This window comes from Babylonia areolata, chromosome 19 (assembly GCF_041734735.1).
Source record: "Babylonia areolata isolate BAREFJ2019XMU chromosome 19, ASM4173473v1, whole genome shotgun sequence".
Lineage (NCBI taxonomy): Eukaryota > Metazoa > Mollusca > Gastropoda > Neogastropoda > Buccinidae > Babylonia > Babylonia areolata.
This window is the reverse complement of record NC_134894.1, coordinates 52627022-52646492: the sequence shown is the minus strand read 5'-3', so window position 1 is coordinate 52646492 and position 19471 is coordinate 52627022. Positions and strand designations below refer to the sequence as shown.

General features: G+C 39.2%; 1 protein-coding gene across 1 annotated transcript; it reads left to right on the top strand.

The window, feature by feature from the left end:
* Nucleotides 1–1310: 1310 nt before the first annotated feature.
* LOC143293841 (prostaglandin E synthase 3-like) lies at nt 1311–16957 on the top strand. The gene is made up of 8 exons (XM_076605125.1): nt 1311–1566; nt 5890–6009; nt 8265–8334; nt 10495–10596; nt 11451–11537; nt 14231–14290; nt 14781–14802; nt 15422–16957. The coding sequence occupies exons 1-8, from the start codon at nt 1529–1531 to the stop codon at nt 15439–15441; spliced, it is 519 nt and encodes a 172-aa protein (XP_076461240.1). The 5' UTR covers nt 1311–1528; the 3' UTR covers nt 15442–16957.
* The last annotated feature ends 2514 nt before the right edge of the window (nt 16958–19471 follow it).

The following is a 19471-nucleotide window of genomic DNA, read 5'->3' as shown; positions in this document are numbered from 1 at the left end:
GGGCGGTCAGACGGATGGACAGAATAGCAGTTCTGACCCACTGTAGCGGTAGAGACTGAGTGGTGCACTGTTTTGAAAGCCGAACACGACCGTGGCTGAAGATATGACAGATAAGCAAACAAAGAGAAACGATACTGGAATACACGGAGTCTCCAAGGTCTGCACATATACCGTGCTTTTAAGGCAACAGGCTGGTGGTAGTGGAGTAGCAGAAGCCGTGGCGTTGTCACTGAGGGGCCATGGGCACATAGACCATAGCCGGGTATGCAGCCTGCACGACACGTGTGCATTCCACCGTTGCAGCAACATATATACCGGCAACTGAGAAAGGTCCCTCAGAAGGAGAGGTGACGGGCCGAAATATGACTCGACACACACCGACCTTAGATATCGTGGTATCCCGACTGACCACCGGAACGGCTATTGTCCAGATTCTCAGTACCATGGAAGATATGCGGGGCCGGGTTAGGGCTGAGTCGTAACTGAGTGGGATGCCTGGAACTAACACTGTCACCGTGACGGTCCAGCCACACTCTGTTCCACGCACTACTTCCTACAGGGCCAATGACTGCCGTCATTACGAAACGCCAACGTCAGTCATTGATCAACATTCACTCCAACACTGAATACTGATGTCTGGCACACAGACAATTAACACGAACTATGATAAACAAATAGATACACCGATGTATAAACAAACAAACAAGTAGATAGATAGATAGATAGATAGATAGATAAATGAAAACTGCATATCTTCTTCGTCAACAGTCCATGGGTTGCGACTCCCACAAGTGCAGTGGGCTTTTACGCCGGTGCCGTTTTTACCCCCGCCATGTACAGTAGGCCGCAGTCATATAATGTACTCCGTTTTCAAGGGGAAAACCGCAGATAGTTCAAGGAACTTTTGAGGATGAAAAGAAAACCCATCGTGAAAAAGTATTGATCACCCTGAACGAGAATAGACCCTTCCGGATCAGTTTTGGAGCAACTGAGCTATTTTTCAGTTTTGTGTGTGTGTGTGTGTGTGTGTTTGTTTTTTGTTAGCTTTTTTCTTTTTTGTTTTTTGTTTTGTTTTGTTTTTTTGTTTTTTGGGGGGTGGGGGTGAGGGGGAGCTTTCCTTCAGAGAAAAAAAAGTCGGAATTAATATCATTATCAGTAAATGAGAGCTGTGCACATATTTTTCTCAGTATCAACATAGGCGACCTCTCACATGTGCATTTTCTTCTCTCTTTTTTTCTGGGCTAGTTTTTATGGGGGAGGAGGCATTACGGTTGCACACCTTCAGCTGTTGAAAGAGTCATTCCGAAGGGCGCTGTTTAGTTCGTTTCGATCACGATTAAGCTTTAAAGAGAGGCGTAACGAACGATACAACACATCAAAGAAACTATAAAATCCAGTTATTTGCAATCCAGCTGGTTGTAAAACCAGTAGAAGTTTGTTTTAAAACAAAAATCTAGTAAAAAATCTACAGGTTGTCGTTTCTGGTCAGTTTCGCTTTTGTGTTTTGATAGAAGCAGCGTGACACAAGATGGCGGCCCCTACAAAAAGTGGTTCAGGAGATCTTGGGTATTGTTTACTTACTGTTTAGTGCATTTATTCCACTTGAGATATTATGTACTCTTCCTTTGGCATTCGCATTCACTTACCAGTAGGCTGCCATAACCATTTTTGTATTAAAAATACTGCTTTCTGTGATCATTTGGATGCCAAGAGATTGAAGTCCTGGACTTCATTATATTTTTGAAATGTGCTGCAGTTCATTTGATTACTCATGACACATTGGTTCGGTGATTACGTTGAGATAGGATGCATTTCAAAATGCGATGTTTAGGCAGGGTTGTTTTTTTGGGGGAGTTTTTTTTTTTTATATTTTAAAAACATTCTCTCGTGACTTAAGTGAAACACTGCTAAAGTGAAACTGAAAGTAGCTACAAAGTGAATGTCACTGATACGGAAGTTTCATTGAAAAAATATATCCCATGTGGCCTTGCAGTAATGAATGGTTCAGGGATTTGCAAACGTTTATATACTGTAAACCTTTGGTGAATTATTCTAAATTTCACATAAACTTTCAGTCAAGATGGTATGGTATGGGGGGTAATCTTTTAAACTGGATCAGTTGCAACCAAACAGAATCTCCCATCAGCAACAGTGACAAAAAAATGTATATACATTCATGCATAGATTTATTTTTTTAAATGGTGTATGAGCAGACCACAGGCTGAAATAACTCACCTCCGCTGGAAACTGAACACACATCCTCCCAGCCATTTAGGGTTGCTACAACTACAAGTCAGCAGACTAGCATTGTTGATGAAGATGAACAACCTGACCCATTCAATCTGCAACACTCATGGTTTTGTGGTGATGCGACTGTCAAGTGGGGAGATCGGGGAGTAGCATGTGTGACCTGTGGACAGTGGTTCCACGCTCACTGTCAAAGCATTGACACACAGCTGTATCACCACCTAGGAGACAGCAAGGAGGACATACCATGGCACTGTGCAATCTGTGGCAATCCAAACAGCCAAACTATTTTTGACTTGCATGGAATAGACTGGCCAGATTCAACAGTACCTTGAAACTCAAACCTCCTGAACTCTCCAGACAAGGAGCAACCATGTCTATCACCATCAGGACTGATTTTGGTAAGGCCACAACATGCTTCCACACCAACTAGGGCAAGTTAACAGAACAAATGCACCAGGAGACCACTGAGAGTGCTTAACGGTAATATTAACTTTCAGTCCTTGCCTGGGAAAAAAAACAGGTGATCAGTTTGATTGACAGTGTAAAGCCTGACATTCTAATAGGAACTGAAATGTAGCTGGACTCAGATATCAGTGATGCAGACATGCTGCCTGATATGTACACAGTTTATCGGAAGGACAGGAATAGAAGTGGAGGTGTAGTCCTCATTGCTGTACGATCACACCTGGACAGTTACATCGTTCCAGAGCTATCTGCAGAGTGTGAGCTGATTTGGGATAGGCTAAAACTTTAGGGAAGAAGATCCCTGTATATTTGCGCCCATTATAGGCCCGATAAATCAGATGAAGTCAGCCTGGAGCACTATGGCACATCACTCAGCAAGCTGCTGCCATCCACAGCGCACACATTCTTGTAGGAGGGGACCTCACTTTCCCAGGATTGGACTGGAAGAATACGGAACTTAAGCCCGGATGCCCATACCCAAGCCTGCATAGAAAGTTGCTAAATCTCCTCGGTGACTGTGGGATGGAACAAACTGGTGGAAGTACCAACTTGAGATGCAAACACACTTGACATTATCATCACCGACTGTCCTGAACTCAAACTGCGTATCGAAACGCTACCAGGGCTGTCGGACGGAGTCTACTTTGAAGTCCAGATCCATGGACAACAAAAGAAACAAATCCCCAAACACATCCCCCTATACAACTACAAGAAAGCAAACAGGGGAAAGGTTGAAAGAGGAGGTGACCAGCCTCGCAACTGAGGTAGAAAAGGACAAAGCCACAACTTCTACAGAACAGCTGTGGACAAAATTTAAGACGACGCTTCAGGATGCAACCCAGAAATTCATTCCCCACAAGACAGCCAGAAAAAGGGAGAGCAAGCCCTGGATCACACCAGATCTGCGAAGACTAATCAAAAGGAGAGACAGAGTCTTTCAGAAGATGCGCAAACAGGGAACAGAGGAGCTCAAAGAAGAGGTGAAGGAGCTCAGAAGACAAGTCCAGAGGCAGCTGCGCAGAGCATATTGGGATTACCTGAACAAAATCTTCACTACAGACAGTGACTTAGGACTGGACCAAGCGCCAGAGCCAAAGTACAAACGTTTCTGGTCATTTATTAAACACCAGAAGTCATCAAACACAGGAGTGGCCCCACTGAAGGCTGACGGAAGCCTGACCTCAGACCCCTCAGCACAGGCTGAGATTCTGAACAGGCATTTCCAGTCAGTCTTCAGCAAAGGAAATGAGTACTCGACAGAAGAATTCACCCAGAAATGCAACATGAAACCAGCAGACTTCCCTGAATTAGAGAACATCAAAATATCAATGGAGGGAGTAAAGAAGTTGTTGCAGGGATTAAAGCCAGACAAAGCAAGTGGACCAGACAGCCATCAGCCCACATAAACTTAAAGAGTTGGCAACAGAAATTGCCCCAATCCTAACAATATTCCAGTCATCCCTTTCCACCGGGACAGTTCCATCTGACTGGAAGGATGCAAATGTCACTCCAATTTTCAAGAAAGGAGAGCAATATGATCTGGCAAACTACCACCCAGTATCCCTAACTAGCATACCCTTTAAGGTCATGGAGCACATTATCACCAGTGCAATAATGCAACATCTAGACCAACATGGAATACTACGAGAAGAACAGCATGGCTTCCAGAAGAGAAAATCTTGTGAGACCCAGCTCCTGGAATTTATTGACGAGGTCCTGGAATGCACAGAGCAGGGAAAACAGACAAACGTCCATATCATGGACTTTGCTAAGGCGTTTGACAAGGTCAACCACAGCCTACTCCTGGGTTAACTCCATCACTACGGAGTCCGCTGACAGACCAAAGAGTGGATCTCAGATTTCCTCAGAAACCGGAGGCAAGCAGTGGTAGTGAATGGAGCCAGTTCCAGTTACACGGACGTGCGTTCTGGAGTACCCCAAGGATCAGGACTGGGACCATGCCTCTTCCTAGTGTATCTTGACGACCTGCCTGAGAACTTATCATTGAAAGCAAGGCTGTTTGCAGGTGACACTGCAATTTACAAAGTAATAGCAGCACCCCAAGACCAAGCCCATCTACAACAAAACCTCAACAAACTCGCCGAGTGGGAGAAGAGCTGGGACATGGTTTTCCATCCTGGCAAATGCAACACCTCGATCGTGACAAAAAGCAGGAACCCAAAAGAACATCAATATACGCCCCACGGATAAATACTACAGAGGGTAGACTCCACTCAATATTTAGGAGTCATGATAAAGACAGATCTGAGCTGGAGAAAGCACATTGAGAACATCTGCTCCAAAGCAAACAAGACCTTAGGCTTTCTGAGGAGGAACCTGAAAATTAGTTCCCAGACCATCAGGGAACTAGCGTACAAGGCATTTGTCCGCCCCATCCTGGAATATTCATCATCAGTCTGGGATTCCTACCAACAACAAGACTGACCTACTCGAGGCAGTCCAGAGACGAGCAGCTAGATTTGTGCTGAGATGCTACCAAAACACCTCAAGCGTATCAGCAATGCTACAAGACCTTGGATGGCCCTCCCTGCAACAATGCCACCAAACAGCCAGACTGACCATGCTGTATAAAATCAGACATAATTATGTAAGCATGGATTTGCTGAAAGAAAAACTGGTACCACCACCACCACAACAACGATGCACCCACACTGAGCAGCTGGAGCAAATCTTCTGCAAAACTAGATATAGGCAGGCTGGTTTCTTCCCACGTACCATCCGGGATTGGAACGCCTTGCCCCAGAGAGCTGTGGAGGCTAGCTCAGTTGACACCTTTGTGTTGATGGTCTCCAGGATATAAATACCAGAATAACACTTTTTTTTTCTTTTTTCTTTTTCTTTTTTTTCTTTTTTTGAAAGAAACCTATGTAGACCTAAATGTATCTTCTGCAGACCCCCTTTTATACAGTGATAGAATAGTCAGGTATTGACTGTGATCACTCAACAGAAGGAAGGAAGGAAGGAAAGCCATCAGTCCGCAATGCAAACTACTTCGCCACGGGGGCTGATCTTTCAAGAAATTATAGCTTCTTCCCAAAAGCAGTCAATGCCCTGTCTCTCAAACTAATCCAAAATGTATGAGAGAGAATTCTACAACCAGCAGCCACTTAACTGTGGACCTAGTTTTGAAGTGGTCTTCCAATTGTTTTGCAGAGCTTCTCTTCCTCCAGTCCTGGAATGGGCCCAAGCGAAAGACAGAGTGTGGATCACAGTTGTCTTAGAAAACTGTCCCAGCCCCGTTTGTGAGTTGAAGGAAAAGACATTCTATTTCAAGTACGGTTTTACCTTTTTTCCTACTTTATTGTTTCCTTGTTAGTCCACAGTGTTCAGTAGTTTCTTGGTTTTATGGTAAAGTCATCATCCCTGAATGATTTTTTTTTAAATATATAAATGCAGTGATGTTGAACTTCCATTTTGCTCTGGCAATAAGAAATTATCTAATTTCAACCATACCTATCATTACATTTGTAAGAAAAGCTTAATCACAGGTTGAAGCAAAAAAACTTTAATTTGATTTTGACAGCTCCCAACTTCCCTGCCTCTTAATTTGACTGATTTATGTCACTGTTACTTGCCATTGTTTGTGTTATCATATATTTATTGACAAAGATTGAGGAGTGGAATACATTTGAATTTTTAACATTGACTGATTTATCTTAAAATGAAGGACACATGCAGTGTGCAGTCTTGTTTTGTCTTCTTTTGCTTTTCATGGGAACAGTTTATACCGATAGACTTGATTGTAAAAAGAAGACTATTTTCTGGTTCTAGTTTCTATAAACACTAAGACAGGAAGAGTTTATTATTGTGAGCTTAAAAATACTTTTAGTTTTACAAATCTGTATAAATTTTAATCATACTGGCCATATAACATATTTTTTTTTATGAATGTAGATGGTTAATAGATAGTATACTATTTATCTACTCACATTCTTATTTGAAATGTCCATTTAGAAGCACAAAAAAATGTAACTTTTGACTCTCTGAAAAGAAATTGATTATTCTGATGCAGTTAGCTGTGTGTGTGTGTGTGTGTGTGTGTGTGTGTGTGTGTGTGTGTGTGCAGAGTTTAGGTTTTTGGTTCAGGGCACTATGGGTCATTTGACTGGTTTACCACAAAATCAACAGGTCAATTTGAAAATTAATGGGTCAGGAAAAACAACCACTTATTTCTGCCCCCACTTCCCCCATTAGTGTATCAAACCTTATCTCTTTGTGTGTGGGGGGTAGGGGGGAGGAGTTCAAGCAAGAGGGGGTGTGGGGAGGGGGAGAGAGAGAGAGATTATGTGCTACTGTTTGCTTATGAATGTGTATATAGAGAGAGACAATATGCTACTGTTTGCTATGTTATGATGAACACGGAAAATATAACATAATCATTACCAAACTTTATTCTGCAATGTTAAATTATGTTTCAGTCAACATAAAGGACAACGTAAAAACAAAAGCAAAGCAAAGCAACTGACAGACAGCAGATCCAGAGTATCACTCGTTATTTGCATTGGTTTAATAACATTGTTCTAGGAAAGTACTTTGTGGAAATCCAAATCTCCACAGTTACAAAATGTCTCTAAAATTTCTTAAGTACTATGCCAGCATAATGTGCAAACCTGTTTGATTCCATACTCGTGTATACACAGGAAAAAAAGATCAAATGAACTTGAAAGATAGTTATTTATGTCAGTATGTGTATACTGGGTTATGGAAATATCATACCTCTAAAACAAAGTATGGCTGCTCAAATGACGAAATAAAAACTGTCAAGCACGTAAATGTGCACTAGTATGTCACTTGATCAGATCTCGATATTACACAAATGCATGCATGTGTTCATTTGATGGGAGTCGACATTATAGGTGAATGTGTACGTGCGTTTGTGTGTATATACAATGCATGCATGTGTTCATTTCATGGGAGTTGACGTTATAGGTGTATGTGTACGTGCGTGTGTGTGTATATACATGCAGGCATATACATGTGTGTTTGTATGTGTGTGTGCATGTGCAGTCGTGGTCTCTCCAAGTGATGCTGTGTGTGTGTGTGTGAACCTCACATAAGGTGTTCATGTCAGTGTGCGTTTGTGTATACATGTGCACACTGGTGCCAGTGTGCACACTTTTCTTTCAATCTGTTTATTTCTTATTTTTTATTTTATTTCATCATATTCATTTGAGTATTTTTTACTTCATTTTTATGTTAATGTTTTATCTTGTGTAGCATCTCAAGGCCATATCAGTGCTTTGGGTTTATGCAAAGATCAGGCTTTTGCTCTTATTCCTTTTTACAGCAGATGTAGTGTAGTGTATATGGAGCAGTCCTCACACTTTAACACCTTCAAACTGAAACTCTGTGTGTGTGTGTCTGTGTGTGTGTGCGCGCTGATACTGCCATTTTGTTTACAACTGCAGTTGTCATTTTATTAAAGGTTAAAAATCATATGTGCAGATAGGATTTAGTGTTGATACAAGAAAATGAATTGATGTCCTGCAGCATGTATGGGTTTATTTCATGTTCATGAACATTTTCAGGGGCAAAGGTGGCACTGAAAACCTGGAACATGAGGTCACCATTGAACTGTTTGCAGAAATTGACCCAGAGGTGAGAGCTTACAAATGCTTTTGTGTAGTTTGAAATGGAGAAACAGAATGCATGCATGAATGTTTGTTTGTGTTTCTAGCATTGGTGATATTTTTGGTAACAATATGTAAAAACATGTTTGAAACATGAAAATTATCTCAACCGAAATCTTATCATTATAATATTGAGTAGCCACATTTAGAATTCACGTTTTTGGAACAGTTTTCATAAAATTTCGCTATTTTGATAACATTTATGCTCACGGTAACTTTTTTTGTCATTATCTTCCCCTGGCCCCCATTCTGAAATGGAGAAAAACAGAATGCATGCATGAATATTTGTGTTTATAGCATTGGTGATATTTTTGGTAACAATATGTAAAAACATGTTTGAAACATGAAAAGTATCTCAACCGAAATCTTACCATTATAATATTGAGTAGCCACATCACGTAGAAATCACGTTTGTGGAACGGTTTTCATAAAATTTTGCTATTTTGATAACATTTCTGCTCACGGTAACTTTTTTTGTCGTTATCTTCGCCTGCCCCCCATATGGCAGGCTAAGGCATCTGACAATGTACAGCAGAGGCAAGCATAGTTACAATGATCAGTAACAAAACAGAGCAAACAAATTGATGGCCTCAGCTAGAAGCTTTCTTATTGTGTGGCACAAGCAAGGATTTGTGTTCTGCATCACAACCTTCTATTTTAGTGGGATATAAAGTATGTTTCTGTGGTACTTCTTTCAGCCATGATAAGTTCCTAATACAATAGCCTCAGAATAGGCTTCGTTCTTTTGAAAAAAATAAATGTACCCCACATGCTGAAGTAATCAAGCAGGTATGTACATTGCAATTGTCTTCCCTGGGAAATGCACTCACACTTCCAAATACCCTTGGGAAGTATGTACGTGCAGTTGTCTTGCCCTGAGAAATGCACTGACACTTCCAAGTTCCCTTGACAGCACCAGTTCAAGTAGTGGATTCTTGGATAAAGAGATAAGAGCAATGATTTGGAAAACAAGGAAATCTGAGCAACAGTTTCGAAGTTTAATATATTTGCATTCTCACCATTTGAGGCCACAGTTATTGAGCTTGGATGTTGGGAAGACACACACACACACACACATGCAGACACACTCACACACTCACACACTCCCCCCCTCTCTCTCTCTGTTTTTACATATATATATATATATATATAGAGAGAGAGAGAGAGAGAGATAATAATAAAAACAGAATGTAACAAGAGATAGAGAGAAAAAGAGGGAATAATAAAAACAGACTATGGCATATTTGTTTTCATTAAGGAAGGAGAACTAATTGAAAAAAAAAAAGAAAAAGAAAAGAAACATTTCAAAGCTGGAGAAGAACTATTTAAAAATGAATATGAATATATTTCTGGATTCCAGGGGTGTTTGGATCCACAAGCTCTCAGTCATTAGTTGCTGTAATAAGTTCACCGTGACTTTTTTTGTTTTTATTTAAGATCTTCTTTCTTTTTTTTTAATCCCTACTCCACTGAGCTCCCTCTGTTTACTGCCTTGATTGACATCTACTGTATCTAGTATAGTAGTCACTGATGTCTTTCTCTTCGTGTGCTTGAAGAGTCGATTGACATCTACAGTACCTGTTAGTCACTGATATCTTTGTTTGTGTCTTGCTTAGTTGATTGACATCTATAGTACCTGTTAGTCACTGATGTCTTTTTCTCTTTGTGTCTTGCTGAGTTGATTGACATCTTCAGTACCTGTTAGTCTCTGATGTCTTTGTTTGTGTCTTGCAGAGTTGATTGACATCTACAGTACCTGTTAGTCACTGATGTCTTTTTCTCTTTGTGTCTTGAAGAGTTGATTGACATCTACAGTACCTGTTAGCCACTGATGTCTTTGTTTGTGTCTTGCTGTGTTGATTGACATCTACAGTACCTGTTAATGTTAGTCACTGACGTCTTTGTTTGTTTGTGTTTTGCGGAGTTAATTGACATCTGCAGTACCTGCTAGTCACTGATGTCTTTTTCTTTTTGTTTGTGCCTTGCAGAGTTGATGGATGTATGATATGCAATACCTGTTTGTCACTGATGTCTTTTTCTCTTTGTTTGTGTCTTACAGAATTGTTTGCCATATGGTATATAATACTTGTTTATCTCTGGGATTTTTCTATTTGATTGTTTCTCTTAGAAGTCCACCAGAATGACCAATGAACGACACACCTTTTTCACCTTAAAAAAGAAAGACTGCAGCGCACCTTACTGGCCTCGTCTGACAAGCGAAAAGAAAAAGGTAGTGAGCACAGTGAATGAGACACAGCTGTCTGACAACAGGGAATGATTATCTCTCTTGGCAATGTCTGACACTGGTTTTTTTTTCAACTTAGTCACTGCTCTTGTAAGACTTTGCCACACTGTGTGTATGTATGCGTGTATGCATGCTATCTTGTCTGTCCATTCATCTGTCCATCAATATGTATGTATAGAGCTGGTAACATAACTTTGCTCTTTTGCTTATAATGTAATGTACATATTTTGAAAAAAAGAACTTTCTTTGCAAGGGGATTTTTTTTTAAGGAAGAAAGAAAAAGGTAGTGAAGCTAAAATAGTACTATGATACATGCATGTTCATATTCGTGTGAGCTGTTGTTAAAAAAAAAAAGAAGAAAAAAAAAGAGTATGCAAAACAGGGCCTTAATGAAATATTTCACATGACATATGATTCTGTCTGATGGAAAGTTTGAATAGTATTGCATTACTTTATGTCACAACAGATTCCTCAATGTAAAATTTGGGTTGCCTACCTGAGAGGTCATTGTATCAGTTACAAACTGACTGAGATAGGTTTGGAAGTCACCTGTCCTATCTCTTCCATCCCAGTTCCTCTTTCTATAAATTCTGCTTGATCATTGTTTCAAAGAACAGGCTCTGTGTAGAAATGAAGCTGACTGATTTCACTGATATGTTTCTTTCAGTTAGTTCTAGTATTTAATTTCTGATTTTAAATGTGAATCAGGCATTTTGTAAACAGTAACATCAAGAAATTAATCAGTGTTGTTGCAGATACTGGTGGCTATGTCATATCAGCAGTGATCACTTTACTTTAGTATGCTATAGTACAGTTACTATTTATTTTTACTTTTCCAGGTTCACTTCATCAGAACAGACTTCAACAAGTGGCAAGATGAAGATGATTCTGAACAAGAGATGACTGACAGTTTTGATTTAAAGGAAGTAAGTTTATGCATATCCTGAACACAAAACTTCTACACCTATGGTTTTGCAGTTTAATGCTTTAACCTGTATTAACGCCTAGACTGCCTGTATGACGAGACAACTCGTCAGCGCAAGCATGTACGCTTCACTGCCACAATGACGAGATAACTCGTCATCAAAATATTCTGACTTTTCCTTGGTTTGCATTCAGCTAGCTGACAAAAATACCGGTAGTTTTAGCTTGGGGAATCTTTCTAGATTCTATTCATAGCTAGAAACACCATCTACCTCATGAGGCAGTCCTTTATTTGAACATTTTGGTTGGGTTACTGCCGCAGGTTTGCCTGACTCCTCTCCTCGCTTGCTCAACAAAATGTCGGACTGACGCCGTGCTCAAGACATGCGATTGTGGCAAACTAAATCAACCAAGATTGCTTTCTTTAGCTGATGCTCAGAAAGAATTGAAGCATAAATTCGAAGAAGAAGACAGTGATGAACATTTATAGGACGATTTGATAGAAAATAAAGGGAGCAATCAAGAGTGTCCAGGACACGACTATCAGTGAGTGATGCCGGCTGTACAGCTGTAGCAGACGACAGAAAGTGACCGAATTATTAGCAGGACACAGTATGAGCGATTTTCTTGGCACTCGGCCAACACGGTCTGATGAGAACTGGAGAAAGACCGTGTGAGAGGGGTGAAGAGAAGGGGGGTGGAGACTGAGGGGGCGTGGCCTCACATCCATATTATCACTTGGAGAAGTCACAATGCATTGTGTATCTCTCTTTTTAAAAATTTTTTATTGTGATAGTTCTTGTATGATTTTGTGTGTGCATATATCCATTTGTCCAGAAAAATGTTATTTTAGTGCAAATTACCTGACTAATGTTTGTAAAAAAATGTGACAAAAAACAAAACACTGATTTCAAAACAACAGCATGTCCCTGAAAATATATAAAATGGGAAAACATCATGTGTTTTGTTTTCTTTATTCATTTACCTTTCAGAAAATATATACTTTTATGTGTCTTTCTCCAATAACAAAGAGCACAGATTTTTTGAAAATTTATACCCATTTTTTGTGGAAAAAAACCCTGGCAAATAGATTTCACTTAAATCTTATTTTCCTGGCAGCGAAAGGGTTAATGTGAATAGGATTTTCCTGCATGTGATACGGGAAAATGTGATGGTGTTAAATAAGCTTTTTCTTATACAGAGTATGTGAAATAGCCTTTCTAGTAAAGGGAGGATGTGAAATCAGCTTTCGTCCATGTTCTGTTTGTGAGATACCCTCTTCTTTATGAAGGGGATGTGAAATATCCTATCCCTTTCCTTGGGGATGAAATATAAGCTGTCCCGCACACTGAAGATGTGAAGTAAAATTTGAGACATAATCTGAATATGAAATAGCTTCTCCCTTACCAAGTAGATGTCAAGTAACCTCTTCCGTATACCGAGAATGTTCAAGAGGGTTTGCCACTTGCCCTATGTGTGAGATAAACTTTCTGTTGCCACGGGGATGTGAAATAAACTGTCCTGTATACCAAGGATATAAAATAAGCTTTGGCACACGTTCTGGTTGGGAGATGGATCACATAGATTCAGTTTCCAGTCTCATGCAAAACAGTAGTCCTTGAAGTGTAACAGATCTATCTCTGGATCTAATCCTTGGACAAAAAATATAGCAAAGGTAAAGTATTATCATTCCAGCCCGAAAACAAATGTCCCTTGCCTGAATCCACTTTTCCTTCATCCCAAGGGATCAGACTGAATCATCACTCCACTTAGACCAAAATGGTCCTCTCTCATTTTATGCTCTGTATTGCATGCGTGTGTGTATGTGTGTGTGTGTGTGTATGTGCGTGTGTGTGTGTGTTCAGTCATAATGTCTTGGACTAGGCTTGAACCTGTCACTCATCATCAAGGTCATCAGCTAAAACCCCACTAATTCTCTTCTGTTCTCCCATTTCTTCTATATTTGGATGGGGATAAAGATGCCATTCAGGTAATTCCAAAGGTCCTAGCTTTTCAGGATGTTGACAGAGATTTCCTTTCAGGACACATTTGGAATCTGAGATAGGATAAACTCTTTAGATTTCTCAGTTACCATTATCCAACCCAAGTATTGAGAAGTGGCTCAGTTTAGATCCCTTCCTTTTGGAATTGCCTCATGTCAAGCACGCACACATGCACAAGTATGCATGCACTTAAGTAAGCACATACATGCAGACTGGCAACTCTCTTCCCCCCCACACACACATTTCTCAGCCCCATATTTGGTGCACGCACAAGTGATATAAAGTGCTGTGACAGGTTGAGTGTGTACAAGTTAATGCAGCTGAAATATAGTACCATATTTTAGGTATTTAATCATTGACCATTAAATACATACAAATTGTTGGTAACCATTAGTTATCAGCTTATCAGATCTGTTTGTAAATGTAGATGAACAAGGTAAATATGTTGATCCATCTGTCGCACACAATGTTATGCATCTTCAGCTTCCCACATATGTCTCTCAGAATGTCTGTTTCTTTCTAGTCTTCTTCCCCTCAACCCTGGCTCTGAACTGTGTCCTGTCATATATCTCCTGTTTTACTAAAGTATAAAAAAACATGACTGTGTTACTGTTCCCACTATAACCTGCCCCAGCACTGTTGTTACACCTGAGTCGTATATCCCTAATAACATCGGATGATTACGTTTTCAGGCCATGAAATCAATGAGTGGATTGAAAGGTGGAGATTTTAAAGGGTTGCCAGATGAAGATGTAAGTAGAAGTGTCTTACAGCACACATGCTGATGAATGATCTTGTGATGAGTTTTGAGTTGGAAAATGTACAGTGTGGAGTATGATAACTGTGTTCTTTATATTCTAGCATCAGCTTTTCTAATTTGTTCCAGTTTCTTGGATTATTGTTAATGATGGCGCAGAATAGAAATGTAATTAGAAAAAGATCTGTTAGTACAACACACGTACATGAATGCACACAGGCACACACATGCACACACACATACAAACACACACATTTGTACATGAGCAAACACACACGCCCATACACACGCATTCATACATATACCTTGAGCAGAAACAATTGTTAGAGATTGTATCAAATTGTTCTGATGGATTCCTATTCTACCTTTTTAAGAATTTGTTTTAATTGAAATTTACCATAGTAATATTTACAGTTCTAATTGTAAAGCAAGTCATAGCTTAATTTTTTCTATGAATTTTTAATTTATTAACTTTCTTTCCACAGGAGCATGATAGTGACGATGAAGGTGAGTTCCCCATTTATTGAATTGGTATTTGGCTCGAAAATGCTATCATATTTATGTCTGGGGTCACTCAGGAGATGGTGAACTGAGGTTCTTTACTTGCAAACAATTATGATATTTGATAAGGATCATCCTGAAAGTTTATGATGCTAATTCTTATTTCACTTGCACTGTTGCAGTATTACACTAAACAATACATTGTATACCCGAATCTTTATTCTTTATCAGGACATAAACATATTACTTTGTGTTTGGTTTGATCACGTATACTGAAAAATACATACATTGCATGACAGAAGTATGTGAAAAATAATGTTATTTTGTTTGGTAGGCAATTTTTTGTGTGTGTTAGGGTTTGATTAACTTGGCAACCTTGTTTAGAACAAGAAAGATTTAAAATGTATTAAAGAAAACACACTGATATAGATGTGTGCATGCAGAAAAGCAAGACCATAAATGGGGATAATTTTATAAACATTTTATGTTTTTTTTATGTGATTTTACTCAATGTTTTTTGCTGCTGACCACATAGCACACACAGGCACATGCACATAATATAATTATATATTAGTACAATGTTGCATATGCATAATTGTGCTGTCAATGTGTTCTTCTGTAACAGACTTGCCTGATCTTCAGTGAAGGTGATGGATTGAGGTGTGAACCCTGTCTTTGTGCCAGAATGCAGCCTTCTCAAGGACACAGCCAGATTGTGACATACTAGTGTGCTGCCTCCTGATTGAAAGGATGGGGGAAGAAGAAAGCCACTGCAGCTGCTGGCTGTGTGGCACTGCATTGTTGATACGCAATGCAGCACGATTGACATTTCTGTCCATTTTATTAGAAGGTGGTGGCCCTGTGTATCAAGGGCACAGAGATGAGTTTCTTGCTTTTATTGTAAGACTGTAATTTTCAAAGTTCATTGGAAGAAAGAGGGGTTGCGTTGGGGAATTTGTGGATTTTATGAGTGCCATGTGAATTGATCTTAAAGAGAAATTTGTTCTTTTGTCATTTGCTCTCAGTTGAAAAAGCAGCTGTGAACGACAGTCTTTCCCTCCGTCCTGCTTTCTGTCTGTCTGTCTGTATCGGTCTCTGTCTCTGTCTCTCCACCCATTCCAACTCCTCTACTCTCTCTTGTGTCAGCTTTCTCAGTGATCTTTTCCCCCCCATAGTGAGTTCTTGTTAACTGTAATAAAATTGTCATTCAAGAAATTTAAAACGTTTCTTCTTTTGTTCATTTCTGTTTTTTGTTTGTTTTGACTTTGTTTTTCTTTAATGTGTGACCTCTTAATTGCTTTTTATCAATTAGGGTCAGTTGGTAAATGAAGGCGGGGGAGATGAGACTCATTCTGTTAAGGAATATCAAACAAGTAATCACCTTTAGTATTACATCAATATTTGTATCATTGCCACAGACAGAAATTGTTCCGAGGAAAACATGGTCAAGCAGTTGGCAATGGAAAAAAGGTGCCATGTTTGTCTATAGTGAAATAATTAATAGAAGATTTTGGTGGTGTTGTTTTAAAGTTGGATCCTTTGGATTATTCTTTTAACTGTTTATGCACATTTTGCATTCACATATTTTTATACCTATGTACATGGTCTGTGTACATGTATTTTATCTGTCTGCACATTCCCAGCCTTTGCCACCCTGAGGAATTAAGTTCCCAAGAGTGTCTGTATCAAAAGTTTCTTCAGTAAGTTAGAGAGAAAATATTAAGTCTGTGATGAATTCACATAAAAATGTTAAACATTGGAGTACAGGAGATAAACTGATCTGTTTGTTCTAAAAGTGCTAGCTGTCTTCCCATTCTGTCCCAGCCAATTACCAAGTGCAGTTGTCTTCCCGTTTCTGCCCACCAGTTGGCTAGTGCCTATGAAAAGATGTCTGGAATAATGTTTAAAAATATTCTTGTGTTTGTCAGCCTTGGCAGTAACCTATTCTACATACATGTGAGAATTTTTATTTGTTTTGAGAATGTTTTGGCTTTATTTGTTGATGTGAGGGTGTTGTTTGTTGGCTGGTTTTGTTGTTGTTTAATGTCCATTATGATTGTGATCATTTTGTTTCCTTTTCCTGTAATTGAAACTGATTTGTAAGCAGCAGTTAATGACTGATTTTCCCCCATGTTATGCAAATAAATCATATGTTCCAGTGTGTGTGTGTGTGTGTGTGTGTGTGTGTTGTTGGGTTTTTTACAGTTAGTGATTTCTGGGCTCAGGCACAGCACTGTAGGGAAGTTTTTTGTACTTTAGGCTCAGGCCCTTAAACCACTAGTTCACCCTCAGCAATCCCACATACAGGTACAGTAACTGCATGTGTCTTGACAACTCAAGTTTGGCTGTGTGTTTTTGATCCACAACTGCCATCCCTTCGTCTGGGTGACATTTTGTGCCAGTTGGTCAAATGTTCAAAACTGTGGAACAAACTGTCGGCCCTTGTGAATGACGGTTTGGGGTCGGGTCTGACTGGTCACTTGTATTGTGTTGTGAAAGATGAGTGACTCGGATGATGGTCGCAGGCAAGCTGGGAATCAGCCATTTAAAAAATGTCAAAATCAAAGAGAGGGGGTGGGGTATGGCAAGTCTAGCATGAGCACACATATGCATGTCTCTCGGACCACCTATACCAGCAGATGGTATCATACATGGGTTATGCCGTCTGGTAAGATTTGAGCAGATTCAGATTCAGCATCTCAAAAACTGTCGAAATCAATGGGCATGTGGTGGTGTGGGGTGATGGCAAGGCTAGCATAAGCACATATAGGCGTGTCTATTGGACCACCCATCCCAGCAGGTGGTAGGCATCAAATGCGAGCGATGCTGTGTGGTCAGGTTTTAGCTGCCACTTCTTGATTTAAACAAGAGAGGCAAGGCCTTCAAGACTCACTTGTAATACACTTTAAAAAAAATCTAATTGTTAAAATGTGTTCTGTATTTGTTGTTATAAAGCTTCGCGTTTAAAAAAAAAAAAAAAAGAAAAAAAAAAGTCCTAACCAGATTCGAACCCTGCGTGTTCGGGTGAGAAGAAACTGCCTTATCCATTACACTATCGTGGCTCCTTAGCTGACGTTCTAAAATTTAACATCTGCACATACTTTTTTAAAGGGTGATAAATCAATTGCGGTATTCGCAGTGAGAACGCTGTTTAAATCATATTATTCTGGTGTATCTTGGGCATTCAAAAAATCTTTAAGGGCAATAAAAAATTCTTTTTAATGGCTATCGCCACAATCACACTGCAACATTTAACCGTTTTCACTAGATCTAGATAGATGTACAAGTTTAGTTAACCCGCTGGGAATGTAGTATGACACGGTCGATTCAATTTCTCTTTTATGTTCATTCTAGTTTTAAAGTTGATATGAAAATTTAGTATTTTGTTAAACTAATAACATGTAGAGCCAAGTACAAGTACTTCTAAACGTCGTAAGAAGTGAAAAGGACTTCATTTTGAAAAAAGTCAAGGCTGGAAATTTTTTCATTTCATCGTGATCAGTTCAAGGGTATTAACTCGCATGGTTTACAATTTTTAACTGTGAATTCCGACTGATTCTGTGGATATTTTTATGGCAGTTTGGGGCATAATCCAGTAAGTGATGAGGCGTTCACAAATCTTTCTCTGAATAAATATTTAACGGTCTCCTTCTCCAACTTTCCATCACATGTTATCGTGTATTGTCCATTGAATATAGGATTGAACAGGCAGGTCAACAACTTGAAACAAATTGGCGTCGTTCGCGTTCGCGAAGAATATGAGCATGTGCTTTGAATGTGTATAAATATGTGTTCGCAATTGATTTTTGCCCATGACCTTCAGGGCTCAGCCAACAGATCTGTAAAGTCCACTCGTCATATTGATTTTAGTATTTTCCGAAAAAGACCACTTGGGCAAATGAACATAGTGAAAGCCCTGTACACTGAGAGTTAAACACACAAGCTTTTTATGTATTGAGTATAATTTCAAAATGTAATGTTTAAGTTGAGAAAGATCAGTTTAAAGCAAATTAAGTCCCCTAGCATTAATTACAGAGTAATTTCCCTTCTTTACTATCTGCACCAAAAATGTTTGCAAAATAAATAAAACTTCCATGCTTAGCAAAAGAAGTTCCTGTTTGAACAAAAAATGATAATAATGACTGCTCTTGTTGTTGTGTCAGAATATCAGATCAAAGTGCCAAGTTTAGAGAATACAAAAAATATAAATATAACAGTAAATGCAGTTTGCATATTAAAACCAAAAGCTTATGCAGACTGGACCTGATGATGACATTATGTGTGTATGTGTCTGTTGGAGTGTAACAGTTGTAGTATTGAGAGTATGTTACTTTGTGGGTTTTGTGGATTGTGTTTTTATAATATTGATGATTCTGTTTTATGTTTCTACTACTTTTTATGTGCTTTCTTGTTAACTTTAGGTACTGGATTGTAAAGCGCTTAGAGCTTGCTCATGTTTGAATGATAGTGCTATATAAAAATAAAATATTATTATTATCATCAGAGAATATGTGAATGAAGCAATAGGAAAATGTAAGAAAGATACTGCTCCTGGCCATGACAAAGTAGGCTTCTCGGTTATCAAGAACTATCAGAAGACAGAAGCAAACTTTTCAATCAGTATCAAAACCGCTTCACAAATGGGCATGTGCATGAGGATTGGACACACACAGCT

Bases quoted from the DNA above. Each gene is read 5' to 3' on its own strand.
- LOC143293841 (XM_076605125.1), top strand. From the start codon at position 1,529: ATGGCGGCCCCTACAAAAAGTGGTTCAGGAGATCTTGG. The intron at 8,335-10,494 runs GTGAGAGCTTAC...TGTTTCTCTTAG, and splicing joins TTGCAGAAATTGACCCAGAG to AAGTCCACCAGAATGACCAA. The intron at 14,803-15,421 runs GTGAGTTCCCCA...CTTCTGTAACAG, and splicing joins GCATGATAGTGACGATGAAG to ACTTGCCTGATCTTCAGTGA.